Genomic DNA, 16,864 nt, shown 5'->3' with positions numbered 1-16,864 from the left:
ACTTTCCTGTTGATTTGTTACTGTTTGAAATGCTTTACAGCACATCTTCCTGTCAAATCTGGATCGCTTTTTTAAACTGCAATGTCACTGTTTTATTGTTATGGATTACCAAAAAAGTACACATTTTTATTATGTGACATTTTGTTTGTGAATTTGCAGCAGTGTGTATAAATATTCCATTTTAACTGATGAACAACAGAAATCACTATATTTGGAGCAGCTGCGTGGCACTCCTTCAAATATGAAAGCATCGCACTTATCTACAGCAATGAGAGAAATCTTTATTGTCCACAGGAGATGACACAAGAAAAACCATCACAGGCAAATAAAAATTTTAAAAAAAACTGCAAACAAAAGAGACATGGTTACAAATAAATCAGATCTACTGTGGTTACAACCACTTCATCATCACTTAGAAAAAAAAACAAAAAACCTTTAGCCTTTTTTTTTCTATTGCGTTTAATAAGATATTTTAAAGCATCAAGGGGGAAAAATAGGACCCACTTAAATCAGACTTTATAAAAGAAGCGATCTGAGCTGATGAGTAAATAAGCAGACTGTGACCAGTTATTAAGGCATTGTTGTTTTTTTTTCCCCCTTTTGGGCCGAGCATAATGCATGAGCAGAGTTAAAGTAGTACAGTGTGCATATTCCAAGATTCACCATCAAAAACACATAGGGAGCTATCCAGTTACGACAGCGCAACAGCAACAACAACAACAACAACAACAACAACAAAAATAAGAAGATCTGCGTCAAGATTCTTCGCGCTGCTCCTTTTCCCACAAAGACGGGGCCTCCAGAGCCAGAGCGATTAGCTTATTAGCATTTTAGCTGTAAACATTCATTGGCTGTGACCGCCCTCCAAACATCACGGTGCCATTATCATTAGTCACTGTAACGTCTGACTGGCAGTGAGTCATCCGACGTGAGGAGTCAGGTGGTTATCGCGGCGCGAGTGAAGGCACTCCATCCAGCAGCCATTTTGTTTCATTGTCACCGCAGGCCAGCTGTCTTGTTTGTTCTCTCTCTCTCTCTCTTTCTCTTTTTTTGTGTGTGTCTTTCATTGTTCAAAAAAGTTCTGTTTCAGAAATTCTGTGGAGCACATGTCCAGAAAAAAAAAAAAGAAACAAAAAAGTGAAAAAGTTTCTTTAAACGTTGAAGAAAATAAAAGACAGGCGATATCTGGTGAGACGGGAACTAATTTCTTCCGAGTGTAGAAAACTTTCCATTTTTAGATTTTCTGCAAAGACACGAGAAAGAGAAGAATTAGCATGATGCATAAAACGTCAAGACAAGACGACGTCTCGCTGCGAAGCAGCCTGAAACCTCCAGCTTCAGCACAATTACAGGATTTTGGTGTTTGAGGTTGTAAAAGTTGTGTACCAACAAACAAACATGTCAGTTTGGTGGGAAGTGGAAAAATCCCCACAGCTTCCCGGCTTCGACCTCTCCTGTTTTAACAAGCAAACATTTCATCTGGAGTGTTTCTCTGAACTACGTAATTACAGTGTGCCGCTCCACGCTTCCAGAAAAAAACACTCGAAAGATGGGAGGAAAAGCCGGCCAGCACGAGTACGTCGCATGTTTGCGGGTGTTTTCCTGTATCACGACTCCCTTCAGAGCGAGAATGTGTAAACTCACATGCAAACACCAAACTGTGACTCGTGTGCAACTTCTGTCCCATTGGGACGAGAACTTGATCACTAGTGAGACGACAGTTATCAAAGAAATGTCACAAAACGCTGAGATCAAATGTCAATTGTCACTTTGTCATGAAATATTTACATTCAAGGAAGGTTTTACTGATTAATTTTCGAGTATATGAATCTATTGCAATTTATTTTGTAAATGTGTGAATTTTGCAGGAATTTAGCCAGTTACAAAATTGACTTGCTTACTTGCAACTGAAATGCTTAATGAATATGGCCATAGTGATTTCAGTAAAGAATGTAAAAATCTGACTGCTGGCAATTTGTTTTGTGAACACGTATAAATAAAGCAGGACGTTCTTCTTTCTTTTTTTAAAGAACGAAAACAAGAGTTTAAATTAATTCAAATTGAGAGCGTACCCAGTAGCAACCTTTGATTTTGAATGTAGTTAATTATATTAAATTGTCTAAATTGTACTCAAGTATAAAATAAAAGTACAATCAGTCACAAACACTACTTAATTACAATAATATGAATATTTGTAACCTCTTCCTTCCACCTTAACAAACTGTAACAAACACGCACACGCATTTATCCAGTCAAGTATCAAAAGGTGCAGATTTTTTCAGAATATAACTGACTTATATCTACTAATCTCAGTTTGGTTTAATCCTTCGATAAAAATGGGACATTTGAGGGACACAATCCTTTTTTTTACTTTTACGATCACATTTCTTCAACTTCAGTTTCACATTTCTCAGCTGTATACTGTGTTCTGAGAATTACATTTTATTGAATATGTCCAAAGTTAGTTGGTGTTTTTGAAGTTTTTTCTGGGTATTTTAAAGATATTCAAGATGCAATGGATTTTAAATGATTTCACTGATATTACACTTGTTTTCCCAAATGTTATTATTAGTAATAACTGTTCCTGTATGGTCAGAGGATGTTTGCACCATTCTAGGGTTAATGACGATATGAAGATATCCCCCCCAAAAAATTCCTGTGCTGCAATTTTGTTTGCTCCTTCACCTTCCACCTCTCCCTGCAGCGGTGTGTCCATTCGGCACAAACACAATCACTGACATGCGTGCACAAAGATCTCTCCCACCTGCACTTGGCTCTTAGTTCGGATCTCGGGGGGGGGGGGGGAGTGACTATCAGAAGCCACAACTTCTGGATGAGGCTTTTAAAAAAAGGCAGATGAGCCACAGAGGACTTTACATCTGGTCCCAGATCAGCCAAGAGCGAAAGCCAGAGATTTAATATGTACAGAAGAGCATCCAACAGCTGGTCAGTCCAAATAGTCACACACACACACACACACACACACACACACACACACACACACACACACACACACACACACACACACACACACACACACACACACACACACACACACACACACACACACACACACACACACACACACACACACACACACACATATGCAGCATTAGCAGGGGTTCCAGCAGAGGAAGGAGCAGTGACAGGCATTGTGATTATAGTATAAACAGTGAGAGCAGTATTGTTTTTTCCTGCTGAAACAGAACAATCCTCTCATTTGAAAAGCCTCATGCTGAGCCAGACACACACATACACTCGTCCTGAGTGGTGCGCATCCGAATTCACAGAACTGTGATGCGCTGGTGTTTGTGTTTTGTGTTTGTGTGTTTGTGTGTACGTTTGCGTGCTGTGGGCTTCTGAAGCAAACATGAGGGGAGATCTATTACACTGAAAGCACAACAAATTAAGATGTACTTCTACTTTTCAGGTAACGTTTCTGATCAACAGAGATAATCTTATTCACTTTTGAAAGGCAGTCGGAATATCAGGTGCACCATAGAATCTGCTGCAGGAGGTTCCTCAAGAAGAACTGAACCTTTGATACAAAACTAGTTTAGTAACTTGGTGCTCTTGGTTTTCCTCTTTCAGAAAATTCCATCTGATTCGTCATTGTTTAACATTTTGTCAGAGGGTGTCCGTACACACATAATCAACACCTTCTGACCTTCCTGACCCTGGCTAACTTCATCTCACCCCTACTCGTGCACATTTAAAAAGCCTCGGGATCCAAGTAGGGTTTTTTTTTTTTTTGCGGCGGCCCCTGCAGAGCTGATGATAACAAGCAGAGCAGGCAAAGTGGTAACTACAGCGGCATGTTCAAGGACAGTTGGCTCCACGTGCACAGGCCCTGGCGTTTCCACCCGCAGCACTGACTGGAGCCCTTTCTGTCTGCTGCAGAGGCCACGGGAGGTTTAAAAGTAATTCGGAGTGGAACACCTGCAGTGTGCACATGGCCTGCAGCTGCATGCATGTGTATGGCTCTGGATAATGTATTGTGTGTGTGTATATATGCTGCATGTGGTGTGTGTGTACTCGTCATATCGTTTGTGATATTTCTGAATAATGAGCGACTCGGTGAGCGCCGCACGTGTTTGTAATCACTGTCGTACAGTCGTGTTTACCTTGACCTGAGCCGATGAAAGAGTGTGACACGCGGATTCCTCCCGACAAAGTCGACTCCCTGTCACATCTACGCCTGTCCCTCCTCTTTGAGTTGAAATGCTTTTACGTTGTCATTTTTCATTTGTTCGGAGGGGACTTCCTGGCTGCCTCGCTGAAGGCATGAAACGCTTAAGCCTCGCAAAACTCAAACCAGGAGACGGGAGAGATACAATCACTGAAATAATATCTGCAAGTGTATTCCTGTTTACACACACACACACACACACACACACACACACACACACACACACACACACACACACACACACACACACACACACACACACACTGCACAGCTAATTAAAGCTCACTCCGAATACATGCACATATACATGCACTGACATACACAGGCTGGTGTGCCTGACCCTAACCCTGGTACACACACCTTCCTAATACCTCACAACTGTTTCCAATCTAAAGGTTCCTGCTTGTCTGGGCCCCGGCAGGGCCTGATTGCACGATACAAGATCCTGAAGAGAGAGGGCAAGGCTGCAGGGGGAAAGGGGGAGAGACAGAGAGAGAGCGAGAGAGAGAGAGAGAGAGAGAGAGAGAGAGAGCGAGAGAGAGAGAGAGAGATGTGCTTCCACTCTTTCTTCCTCTTTACTCTCCCTTTTCTTTCCTTCCTTTCATCCTGTACCTGTGCAGGAATCTGGTGTCTGTTAAAGTGGTTGGAGGAGGGGGAAGAAAAAAAAAAAACCCACCTAAAAAAAAAAAAACAGACCCTGGAGATTGTGAAGGAAAACATTTGTCTTAAATTCATCAGAGGTCTGTCAAACATGGGAGCTGGAGAATGTAGATCACCGTGATGATAATTAGATGTTTGTTCATTTTAGTTTGTAAGGTAGAAGAAGCACGATGAAAAGCACATTTTAAATTTGTTCTCCACCTCTGATTATGTTGTACACAAAGAACTGCACCAACGGTTGTTTACGGAGCCCACTGGCATCAAACTTGTCACACTGAGGAAACAGTTTTATTGATGCGCTGATCACATGTTTTGAGGACGCACTTTTTTTTTTTTCTTGCAGAATAACATGAAAGTTGTCTTTTGTCTTTGCAGAGACTTACTTTCTTTTATGAAAAATGTTTTGACAAAGATGACATGTTTTACTTTTTGGAATTATTTAAACTTATTTTCAAAGTTTTAAATTTGTCGTTACCTAGCGTTTTATTTAAGGTATCTTTTATGTATATTCTGTACGTTACCTGCAAAAACAGAATGTTTCACTGATATGTTAGAAGTGAACAAATTCTATTTTATTATATTTTTTTACAGAACTGTATTTTGATACAAACATGTTTTTTTTAGGGTTGTTTGTTTTGGGTTTTTTTGTAAAGTGAAGATATCCAAACTGTTTACCCAGGACCATTATATACATTTTAGTAATAATGTGTTTACGTTGGCAAATCAGTATTATTTAACAATAAACAGTAAAGAGCCAGTGACGTGTAACGGTTTCACTTCTTACGAAAAAAAAAAAAAGACCTTCATAACATTGATTAAAACAGCAAAGTTTAGCAGTTGTAGATGTCAGCGATTAAAAATGTTTTTTTTATTTTATATAACTTTACACTGGAAAGATCGCAGAGCTGGATTCAACACATTTGTAATACTTTTGATTTTTTTTCAATGACAAAGTGTTTCCATTGATTTTTTTTCATTTCAATAAAAAACATTCTTGTGTAATTTTGAATGAATTTTTGCATATTTCCATATAAACTACAATTCTAAACAAAGAGATGTTTTGCTTTGTTTGTACTAGATTTATATCCGTAACTTTAAAATAATTAAGAAGTAACATTTAGTTGTTATGTGGATGTAAACACAATGATCAAGCACGATACACATTTTTACTGTTTACGTTTGTAATGAGACATTATAATACTTAAAACATGTTTGGAAAAAACAAGTTTAGCACATTTTTATGTTTTTTAATTGATTTCAGCTTGTTTTTTTCTGTTTCAATATAGTCAAGCAGAAAGTCTAAGGTGTGTGTGTGTGTGTGTGTGTGTGTGTACACATGGCAGAAACGTGTGGATGTGTGAACAACCGCATGAATTTGAGTTACATTACCTCTAATCAGTTACTCTTTTCTGTGCAAATGTGTGTATGTGTGTTTGCATATTTTGTGCGTACCTGAGGGGCTGCAGGGGAGCAACTTGTTGCACTGGACGAAACTGTGTGACAGACAAGGGAGAAAGGGGGGAAACGGTCGAAGGTTGAACGATACAGATGAACGTCCACGTAGAGGGGGAGTGAACCGGCAAAGAGAACGACAGATGTATGCAAAGGTTTCAGATGAAAAGGTTAAAATCAGACCGTGAGGGAGGAATTCAGAGGTTCAGAGGTCAGGAAATGGGTGCAAACACAGACACGGGTGGGTATGGGAGGGGGTTGAGATGTGGACACGAGAGGAAGTATGTGAAAGAAGTTCAATGGCTAGTGGCTGGTGGACATGGCCCAGGCCCCCTCCATCCTCCACACGGAGAACGCATAGCTCAGTCTTTCATGGGCCAGGTAGTTGCAGCTCGCCAACTTGGCGTCCATCTCGTCGCTCTGCAGCACCTGGTACAGGAAGTCAATGTAGCGTGAGGCCAGCTTCAGGATCTGGATCTTGCTCAGCTTGTCTGACGGTAGCGTCGGGATGATCTTGCGGAGAGAGGCGAATGCATCGTTTAGGGACTGGGTGCGTTGGCGCTCTCGCACGTTGGCAATGACTCGCTGAGAGTGAAGCTCCTCAAAAGGTGGCTCCGTCCTGGGGCCTAGAGACGTGGGGGCCAACGACACAACGGTTGTTGGGCTTTTCTTTACCCGTTTCGGTCCAGCTGGCAGCAGGCTGGTGGGGCTGCCGGTACTGCTCTCCTCCGCCTGATTGAGGCTGTCCTTCTTGGGATATGGCGAACGCTTTCGTCCTGGAAGGTTCTTCTTCGATCCCCTCTCCAGCTCCTCTTCGCTGGCCCCCAGCCCTCCTTCAGGGGAGTTGGTACAGGATACTTCTTCTCTCATTGTACTGTCCACTGGTGACCCTGGTGACCCTCTTACCTATGCTGCGACAAGTTTGAATTCACTTCCACTGACGGCTTCAGCAAACCTCTGTATGATGAGACCGTGCAACAAAAGGCTTCTCTTCCGTCAAACAAAGTCACGCCTGCCGAAACTCCATGAGATTCGATGCCCAGCTGTCCCGTTTCCTGGTTACCTTGTTAAAAGTTCTGACTTTCACAATCCCCTCTCAACCAGCCAGACAGAACAACAACAAACCATCTGACAGGCAGGTCCACCGCCGCCTCTTTTATACCTAAACGCTAACCCGGCGCCTGCGGGCAGCTCTCATTGGCTCAGCGGACCTCGAGAGGGTGTGATCCAGGCGGACACAGGCAGGGAAGCAGGAAGTGCGGTACAGCAGGGCGGGTGATTGGGAAAGGGGGTAAGTTGTGCTTTCAGCCAATAAGAAGTGCCGTGTCTAATGTTGCACTGATGTCTGAGGCTTTATGGTTTCCAGATTGGGCTGAACCTTCAGTCCGCCTGCATCCTCATGTCTGCACAAACCTCCTGTTTTTGACTGTCACCACATTTGAATTTCAATATCAGAAGCACATTTGAAAAAAGTTAACAAAGAAAATCTGAATCACAAATTTTCATTGTGTTCTCATTAATTCCTTCACGATTCAAATGAGTACACAGACATTTTGTGTGCTGTGATCTTCAATTGAATAACAAACAAATTTTAACTGCACATGGTGTGTGGAGCGACTGAAGAGGGGATTAAAAGATCTCGTTTGTAATTTATGTTAATGACTGTTGCCATTACATTGTCAGGGTCCCTTTGGATGAGATGTCGATTCGAGTGCTCATATAAAGTCGTACAAGAACTCTTCCTGAAAATCCTTTTGCAAGAGGACTTTTCTTGACTTTTTTTTCTTTTTTTATTATTAACGTCCATTAAACAACTAAAACCTCTTTTAACTGACCATTGCTTGTTTCCTAAAAGTTCCTTATGAGTAAGCACGCTCCTGACGTCAGCCATCTCACGTCTCTGGGTCGAGTTAGGTAGGGAACCCAGGCAGGACCCCGAATCACCCCTGACCTCGGTCGCCCAGAGACCTCAGTCTGCAGAGGTGAGAGAGCACCTAATTGTGCCATCCATGGCCCGGAGGCAGGGCTCACACATGTTCCACCTCCACACAGACCCATATGGGTCTGCAGCCACTTAAAACACATTTGCTTGACGCTGGCAGCCATGACACAGCAGGTAGGCCTTTCTTGGACAAATGACAGCAGGTTGATCAATTTGAGTGACCTACAATTTGGACCAAAGACTAAATCTTGTGCAAACCTACCCTTGAATCTCTATCAGTTTCCCAAAAGTCATTTCCATTTAGACCTCCATGCGTCACAATGTGAGTGACTCATCGGTGGATCACTGCAAAGAAGTCTTGCGGGGAGTTTTCCACTGCTTGAAGCTGAAGAAATGTTGTACTTTTTGATGACAGCATACCAAATGATAGACTTTACATTTCAACACCTCAATTTTCACAACATTAATTACATCTGTCATGTCTTTAGAATGGCCTTAAATACAGCCCCTGTCCAGAAACATTACATTAAACCCGTCTTATTTACCAACAAGGAGTTCCATTGATTCTGACTGAACCTTATATCAGCTTCTACACGCTCTATATGCTTGAAAGGTTCCAGCCAACAATTTGGGTGTGACTGTCACAGCGTTTGAGGGATCTTATGTGCGGAGAGCGCTTCAGAAGATTTTTGATGAGCCCCATGATTGCACTGGTTTACATTTCATTTGCAGAGCAATGTTGAACGGAAAGTAGCTCAATCCCAGTTGGGTTCAATCAAGTTAGAAGAAAAAGAAAGAAAGAAAAAAAAAAACCTCATCTGGCCATCAAAGCAAAGCTGTGGACAGAGACAGTGAATTATATGGGGGTAAATTTACATAACAGGCTGAGTCAACTCCAGGATTAACTAGTATTAGGACATTGGGAACTCTGATGGAGACAGAGGTAGGACAGGAAAGTCATTGTTGTGGAGGCTAATCTCAGGAGTTGCTGCTTACCTTGAGCAAAAAGCGTGGCTCCGTGCCACCATCATGGAAAAAATGAGCAAACGTAGCGGGCAGGCCAACAGGAATGTCGTGGCGCAAAGAAGAATAGAAAAGAGAGAAAAAAAGAGAGTGAGAAGGGGAAGAGAATAAGAAAAAAAAAGGGGGAAAAGAAAAGGAGAAGAAAGGAGAGGGCGAAGGGGGAAAAAAGTGAGGCTGTCCAAACAGAACCAGATGCAGGAGTGTGGAGGCTCGTTTGATCTCGATCCTCATAGGCTGATTGATGTTGCACATTTCATTTCCTTGTCAGAGTCTTGACATAATGTTTCACTAAACACTTAGGCCCTGCTCTCATCTTCGCTGTGTTTCCACAGGGGTCATAATTAACCCTTTCTAGAGCCCAAAAAAGATCATGTACACATATACACACACACATATATGTGTGTGTATATATACATATGCATAATATATAATATAATATATACATAGTGTATATATATATATATATAGAATATATATATAATATATGATATATGTGTGTATGTGTACATGATCAATGTACAGTGCATGAGCCTCCATAGGCGCGCACGCACACACACACACACACACACACACACACACACACACACGCACACACACACGCACACACACACACACACACAGGGAGCTTAGATATCAAAAAAAGGGCCGATGTATTGTCTGTTTCTGTCTCTGCGCCATATGGTTTCGACCTGAGTGAAATATTGCATTGAAGAGTAGCCACGTAGAAACTTTGAAGTTCAAGGGGAAAAAAAATTGTTTCTTTAGGTTCTTAATGCAGTCAATTCAATTACCATCATGCACCAAGAGGTCGGAGCGCCATGGTGACGTATTCAGCCGGTAGGAGCGCAGCAGTGTGACCAATCATAAGTGATGTGTTTGGAAACCTGCACTGGCTCAACAAAAGGAACCAATCATTAAATTCCTCCTCACCTTCACCCAGGGTTTCTTCGCCCTGCTGGCCGCTATTATTGATGTTTGCACACGGCACATTATGCCCCCCCCCCCCCTCATTCCTCCCTCCGCTCTCCCCTTCACTTCATACCCATCCTTCAAGGGCTCCATCCCTCCCGAGGAGCTTATGGTGACACAAAGGCAAACATCTGGGACCCATTTCCCCCCTGGAGAAGCCCTTCCTGTGGGGTATCCACTTAGAGGGGTTTGGGAGAGGCAGGGTGGGGGTGGAGGAGGACGCTGAGGGGTGAAGGTGCGTGGTAGTTGGGGGAAGGAGGAGGTGGCGGCGATGGAAGCGGGTGGGGTGAAGCAGAGTAAGCTTTCGTGCAAGCTAATACTAAGGTTGAAAGGTGTGGATAATATCGGAGTCAAAGTGGAGATTTGAGGAGGGGGTTGCCTGGTGTTTCTAGCTGGCGACTGGTGGGATTAACAGAACAGTTTATAACGTGCTGCAGGTACCTTTGTTCGGGAAAAGAAGAAGTCAGCAGCAAGCAGGTTCTTTCATTAACAGTCAGTGGGATTTTTTTTTTCCTTCTCCACAGTCTTCTGGATTTTTGTTAAAAACAGGCTTCCTGAAGAACTGAAGTTCGTGAAATGTTCATTGTTTGCACAATAATCTTCACATGTTATGATTTGTAATGAGTCAATCATGAAAAGCAAACAACTACTTTTTAACCTATAAATGCACAAAGCCACACTCCCACAATGCCTACCATAACTCCAACAGCTGACAGGAGAATATTTTAATGTAAAATTCATTTGGACATCATTCAGCAAACGTCAGCCAAAACTGAAGTGATTTGTTTGGTCTGCTCGTGACCCTAATTGAGGCATTTGTGACAAACAATAATTCTACAAATATTGGGATATGTGGACGAGAGGCTCCTCTTCACTGTCACTCCTTGTATAGAATAAAGTATGCAAACAGACCCAACTACTTGTTTCTGCACAAAAACACATTAAAAAAGAATGCAAGAATTGAATTGAAAAAAAAAAAAAATACTGTCAAGTTTACAACTTTTTAAGCTTCTCTCTGCTCTCTGAGTTGTCTTCATCAGTATAAAAGAAAGACCGTATCAGGTTATCGCTATTTTACTGTTTTAATATGCACAAGACGACTTGTTTCTCCCGCTTGGTAGACTGTGTATCTTCTGTTTGTGCAGATAAGAGCACTGTCATCTTTCATGTCGAAAGATTTACCTCCCCAATCATCTGTCTCCTAAAATCCAGAGATTCAAAATGTTGAAGTACACTTCATAAATTACCATCTTGTACATTCTGAGACATATTCTCTACCTCACCTCTTTACTATGTGCACTGTGTCAGACTTTACCTTTGATCATCGCTCACAAAGCAATGAGTGTCTATGACTGGAACACTTCAATGGATATAAGTAGTCAACTTCCCCTGATTGTGAGACTCCCGTAATAAAATCAAAAATCAAAATTCAGCAAGTGAATTGAACTCATGGTCAGATTATTAAGACAAACGTTTGCAGATACATACGTGTCCGCGCAAATAAAAGAGTGCAAACTTGCATTAGAATACACATCCGCACCGCCCCTGCGTGCAAGTCTGTATTATTCTTGTTTAGCTGTGATTTATCTTCTCGTATTAGACCGTAATTTATCATAATATTTAGCGCTCAAGCTTCCTTCAAATGCGCCCGCTTTCATGTGTAATTTAGCCAATATCCTGCTCTGGCTCTGATTACGGTGTTTAAGTGCCGGGGTCCATCCGTGGCACATTACAAACAGTCCCAGTGGAGCTCACAGCTGAGCCGGGGATACGACACGCTGGCCTGGCATACACTGAGCAGCAGGTCGGACTGGGTGAGGACTCAAACGACTCTTTCTGGGAGAGTCAAGAAGGACGCAGTGCACGATGGTTTAAAGACGTGGGTGAACTTATTTGGCCTCTGGCTTGGAAACATGAGAGCCTACGTGACAGGAGGCCTTATTAAAAAGCGATGGCTGAATGTCACTGTGATGTATGTTGGTGTTTTACAGACAAACATAAAACATTAAAAGAAACATTCAAGTTGGAAACAAATGGTGGATGAATGCGTGTGCATGTGTGTAAAATGTTTCCTCTGTGTTACATCATGTCATGCCCATATGTGCAAGCGTGCCAAGCAGCAGGTCATATGATCCATGTGCATGTGATAATGTGACACAGGGGCGACACGTAACAAGTGCATTAAGGCCAAAACGTTGCTGCGGGTGAATGTGGTATCAATCTGCCCGTTTCTTTAAAACCAGTCACTGCAGGCCAGATCTGAAACAAACAGAAATCATGCCGCTTATTGGAGGTAAAGCTTTTAATGCCGACTGTAAACAGCTGGGCAGAAAGACGCTGACGTGATCACACTCTTTATATAGAAAATCATGACAGCCGAGTCTTTCTGCTGAGTCAGCTAGTCAAATTCAGAATGTTGGGTTCGCCTTCTTGGTAAACACTAATATGTTTTTCGACGAGTCTGCAGATTGTTGCTGACCGCGTGGCTACTCGGGCCGCAGAAATCCTGTTTGAGGGTGAACTTAGCAAGTATTGTTATCGGGAATTGCTTTTTAACTTAACAATTACACCCGAGTGCCAGAGAAAGAGATCCCCCACCTCTATTTTGCCTAATTTAAACAGAACCCAATGCAAAGTGAAACACTGTTGTGTAGATACACAGTTTTAAATCAGAAACATGTGATGTTTGCATTTGTTACAATCTCATCAGTCGGTACCTCCAGTGTGATTTGCTGAGGGGAATGTGGAGAGCGCTTTCCCGCCCTCTGGTTGACGCGTTCCCACCTTCTGCTGAATTTTTTTCTATAATCGTTGGACGATAAAATCTCTCTTTCACATAGATTGAAGTTACCTCATCATTTGATTGGACAAAATAAATTGATGTGGTCTAATATCCAAATAATACTAAGTCGTCTCAGATTAAAAGGTTTAGTTTTTAACAGCTGTTTGGATCAATGTGCAATAAAAAAAATAAATTATGTCAGAGGTTTGTTGCCTTGAAAGTGGGAGTCAGGTGAGTAGGATTGCAATTGTTATACCTGTTACACTTTTGATTTTGCACTGTTGCATATTTATTTTCAGTGTGTTCACCACATTTACCTTTCATTTTAAAGAATATAATTCACTTAAAAAAAATCTTCTGTACTCTATCCATATCTTTTGTTAATTACAAAACACCTTTCTCACCTCTATTCACCGAGCGATTAAAACGAATCCCCACAATTGAATTTGCGTCTCATTTCTTCACATGTGAGGCGACTGTCAGGGAGTCCCATGCTGTTGCCGACAAGCTCACACTTCAAATGCCGGTTCCTGGAAATGGTGTCAACCTGGGATCTCCGGGATTAGACACTATCACGCATCCAGTTTTGTCAAACGTACAGTGAAGCAGTGTCTCGAGGAGGAGAGGAATGTTGCGTTTCTCCGACAGAGCTATTGCATTAGAAACATCAACAGATTCCAGCTTCAAAGAGATCCGCCTTCACATTGAATCAGTCCCCATTTCCATTGGATTAGATGGCCTTACCAAAGTTACATTGCGTTAACGTTTCTTTATGGTTTCTCAAATCCCTCGCTCTGGTTCTGGTTCCCCCTGTGAAGCCACTTCAAACAGCCTCTGCCATGGCATATCCCTTTGTGCTCTAAAACAGCAAATATGTGTCTCTCTAAAATGTTTCAGATGCAAGTTTGCAGTGGTCCCAGAGGCATGGCAAGCATCGCGCAAAGAAAGTCAAAAGTCAAAAGGAGAGAGAGAGAGAGAAAACAATAGCTGGGTGTAAAGGTAGAGATTGTACTGTGCGCTGTCAGCAGGTTGGACGGGGAAAATCACCTGACCAATGAGTGAGGGCGATAAAGACAGACACATGCAGAGAGAAAGTGGAAAGAAAAGTGAGAAAAGAGCAAAGAGTGTGTGAGAACTCCCGCGGCAGTAAATCAGTGCGGTAATGGGGAGAGATGAGAGGGGAGGGGGATGCAAAGGTCTAGAAGCATATGTTTCAGTTTGTAAATAAAACAGTAAATTGCTATGGATATTGCTTAAATATCTGTGGGCTTTGTACCACACTTTGCGGAAGTTCCTCGGAAATCATTCTGGGACTGCCTTCTTAAAATGCCAAAGCGACTTGTTAATGTCAGAGAGGCCATCTGGTTCTCGACCAATTCAAGATGTTTGCTTTTCATTTAGCTTTTTTCCCCTCCTGATGCTTCTTTTTTTAGATCAAATGCCTCACTTTTATATTATGAATACCGCCGTCCATCATCCGCGACGGGGAAGCATGAAGAGCTTGCGAGTCACTGTTCACCTTTTATCAATAACCGAATACCTTCACTCCACAACAGACACCATCATTTCCTTTTTATCTCTTTTTTTTCATTTGCTGCACTTGTATTTCATTATTTCTATTAATTATTAAAAGTAAATGTTACAATGTATTTCTCGACGGTAATCCAACATACTGTACTTACCTGAAAGGTCAAGAATCTATGATGTGTCACAGGGAAATAATTACCCAAAAGGACGTAAAGCTGCTCAAGTAAAGCCTCCTTGTGAATACCGTTTATAGAGGAGATGAACAAAAGTAATTTCAAATATCCACATTATTGACAAATCATGACATTAAGAAGCACATGTTTAAAACGGCTAATATTGTAGTTCCAGTATGACATTCACACACTATATTAAGAGTTACTAGATGCCCCACGTCACTGGCATGAGAAGATCATTGTCATTTCCTATAGGTCCCAACAATCATGTCTTATAATCTGAAAAATATTCGGAAATCTGCCACAGAAAAAGAATAAAATGGCAACTTGGCATGCGACAAAGCATGTGGGGCATGAGAGTTTTGGGGGTGTTTGGCGAGTGCTCTGTGGGCTCATCCTCTTACAATTTGAAAACCACTTTGTACATGCAAAATAAATATGAACGATAAGTAGTGATTACTCTGAAGTAACTGTAGTGGAGTAAAACATGCCAGATTATTATTATCATGCAGTCTCTCATACCTGAGAGACCGCACTCAAATATCCTCTGCCACAGTACACTTTGTATAATTTCCTACCTTATAGCTATGAACAGCTATTATTTCCCATCAAAACATTGACCCCTAAAGTGCATGTCTATCAAAGAACAGTACAATTTGCTTGCTTTTTTTTTAATATGACATGAGAGCAGGTGGACACACAAAATGTGTGTTTTCTGTAACAAAATCCAGATCAGACACTTGAACTCTCAAATGAGCATTTGGAGAAGAGAGTTTGCAACAACATGTTTCTATATAGAGGTTTGGTATTCTTGCAGTTGTATAATTGCGTGGGATGTTTCAGATTAAATTTTTTTTTAGTGTCCCAACTATTGTGTTCAGTCTCGCCACACTCAGCCAGACTGCCAGTCAACACAACTTCCTCCCTTGATTTGGGTAGAAAGGAGGCTCATAATTGAATGAAATGAGACCTCTCCTTCTCTTTACATGCCCCCCCCCCCCCCCCTCCACACACACACATTTTACAGGCTGGTGTATAAAGTTAATAGGACACATTTGGTTCTAAAGCACCCAGCTTGCTCAATGGAAAGTGTGCCAGATTGTTTTTCAGTTTCTTAATGTTAAAGTTTATGACAGCCAGATAGAAAAAGAAAAAAAAAAAGTTTCCATGGTGATTTAACCACAACATCGCAATTACCTTGATGCTTTGGGACTCTGGGGGCTTACAAACAAACCAGTAAGAAACAATTAAGATGTACAAGTACCACAAAAAATGTCCCAGAAGACTGACGGACGGAAGCAGGAGCAACAAAGAAAGTGAAATAATGAGTGACTTTTCAAGGATTAAAGTTTTTATGACACTAAGCTGGATTCACCTTCCTTATTGCTCAGCATTATAGCTTTTTCTTTTGTTGCCTTTTCCTGCTGCTTGCCTTTTTCATGCACCTCTCAATAGACTTGAGAGGCGCATTTCTCTCCAGATACTTATGATAAATCAATCACTTAATGCGCATTAGCACACCAAACAGTGATAGCATTTTAATATTTCTCTCACATATTTTTCACATCAACTTCAAAGTCTCTCCATCAGGCAGCTGCCTTAACGAAATCATAGTCTGCAGTAGCCCCCACTTCTCTTCGAAGGGACAAAATTATTATTTTTTTTAAAAGTGGATGGATGGAATAATTGCCCGACTTCAAAGTGCAGCTTATTGGCCTGTACTCGCTGTTTGCTATCACCAATGCTGTGGGGTGTTTTTCCTTCATAACCGCTGCTCATATTGCTGGGAACATTGCTTCACTCTGCTTTTGGTGCAAATCCCACCTTAATGCCCGAACACTGACCCTCTTGACCTCGCCCCGGTGTGATGAGGAGAGTGTAGCACCTTCCGTCTGATCTTATCTCAACTGTTTCATCACATCTTTTTCACCCACGGCCTCGTGATGGTATTTCTTTTGATGTATTAGGAATATATCAAAAGAAATGTGAGATTTCAGAGGAACTGAAACTGACAAAAAAAAAAAAAGAGCCTGATAAAAAGTGCAGAGAAATTCCTTTCTGAAGAAAAGAGTGATCGGACACTCACGTGCTCATTTTTCCCCCCGATTTGACCACAAAAACACATCGATGCCTGGTATGTGTGAAAA

The 16,864-nt window shown here is 41.7% G+C and overlaps 1 protein-coding gene across 1 annotated transcript; it reads right to left on the bottom strand.

Moving 5' to 3' along the window:
• Positions 1 to 262: 262 nt before the first annotated feature.
• Positions 263 to 7,404, bottom strand: LOC308129097 (twist-related protein 2-like). The gene is made up of 2 exons (XM_080494875.1): positions 6,302 to 7,404; positions 263 to 1,243 (listed from the first exon to the last, which is right to left on the bottom strand). Exon 1 carries the CDS (start codon positions 7,169 to 7,171, stop codon positions 6,605 to 6,607), a length of 567 nt encoding a protein of 188 aa, XP_080351001.1. The 5' UTR covers positions 7,172 to 7,404; the 3' UTR covers positions 263 to 1,243; positions 6,302 to 6,604.
• Between the last annotated feature and the right edge of the window lie 9,460 nt (positions 7,405 to 16,864).

Source organism: Blennius ocellaris (assembly GCF_963422515.1).
Source record: "Blennius ocellaris genome assembly, chromosome: 4".
NCBI classification, from domain to species: domain Eukaryota; kingdom Metazoa; phylum Chordata; class Actinopteri; order Blenniiformes; family Blenniidae; genus Blennius; species Blennius ocellaris.
This window is presented reverse-complemented; position numbering and strand designations above follow the sequence as displayed.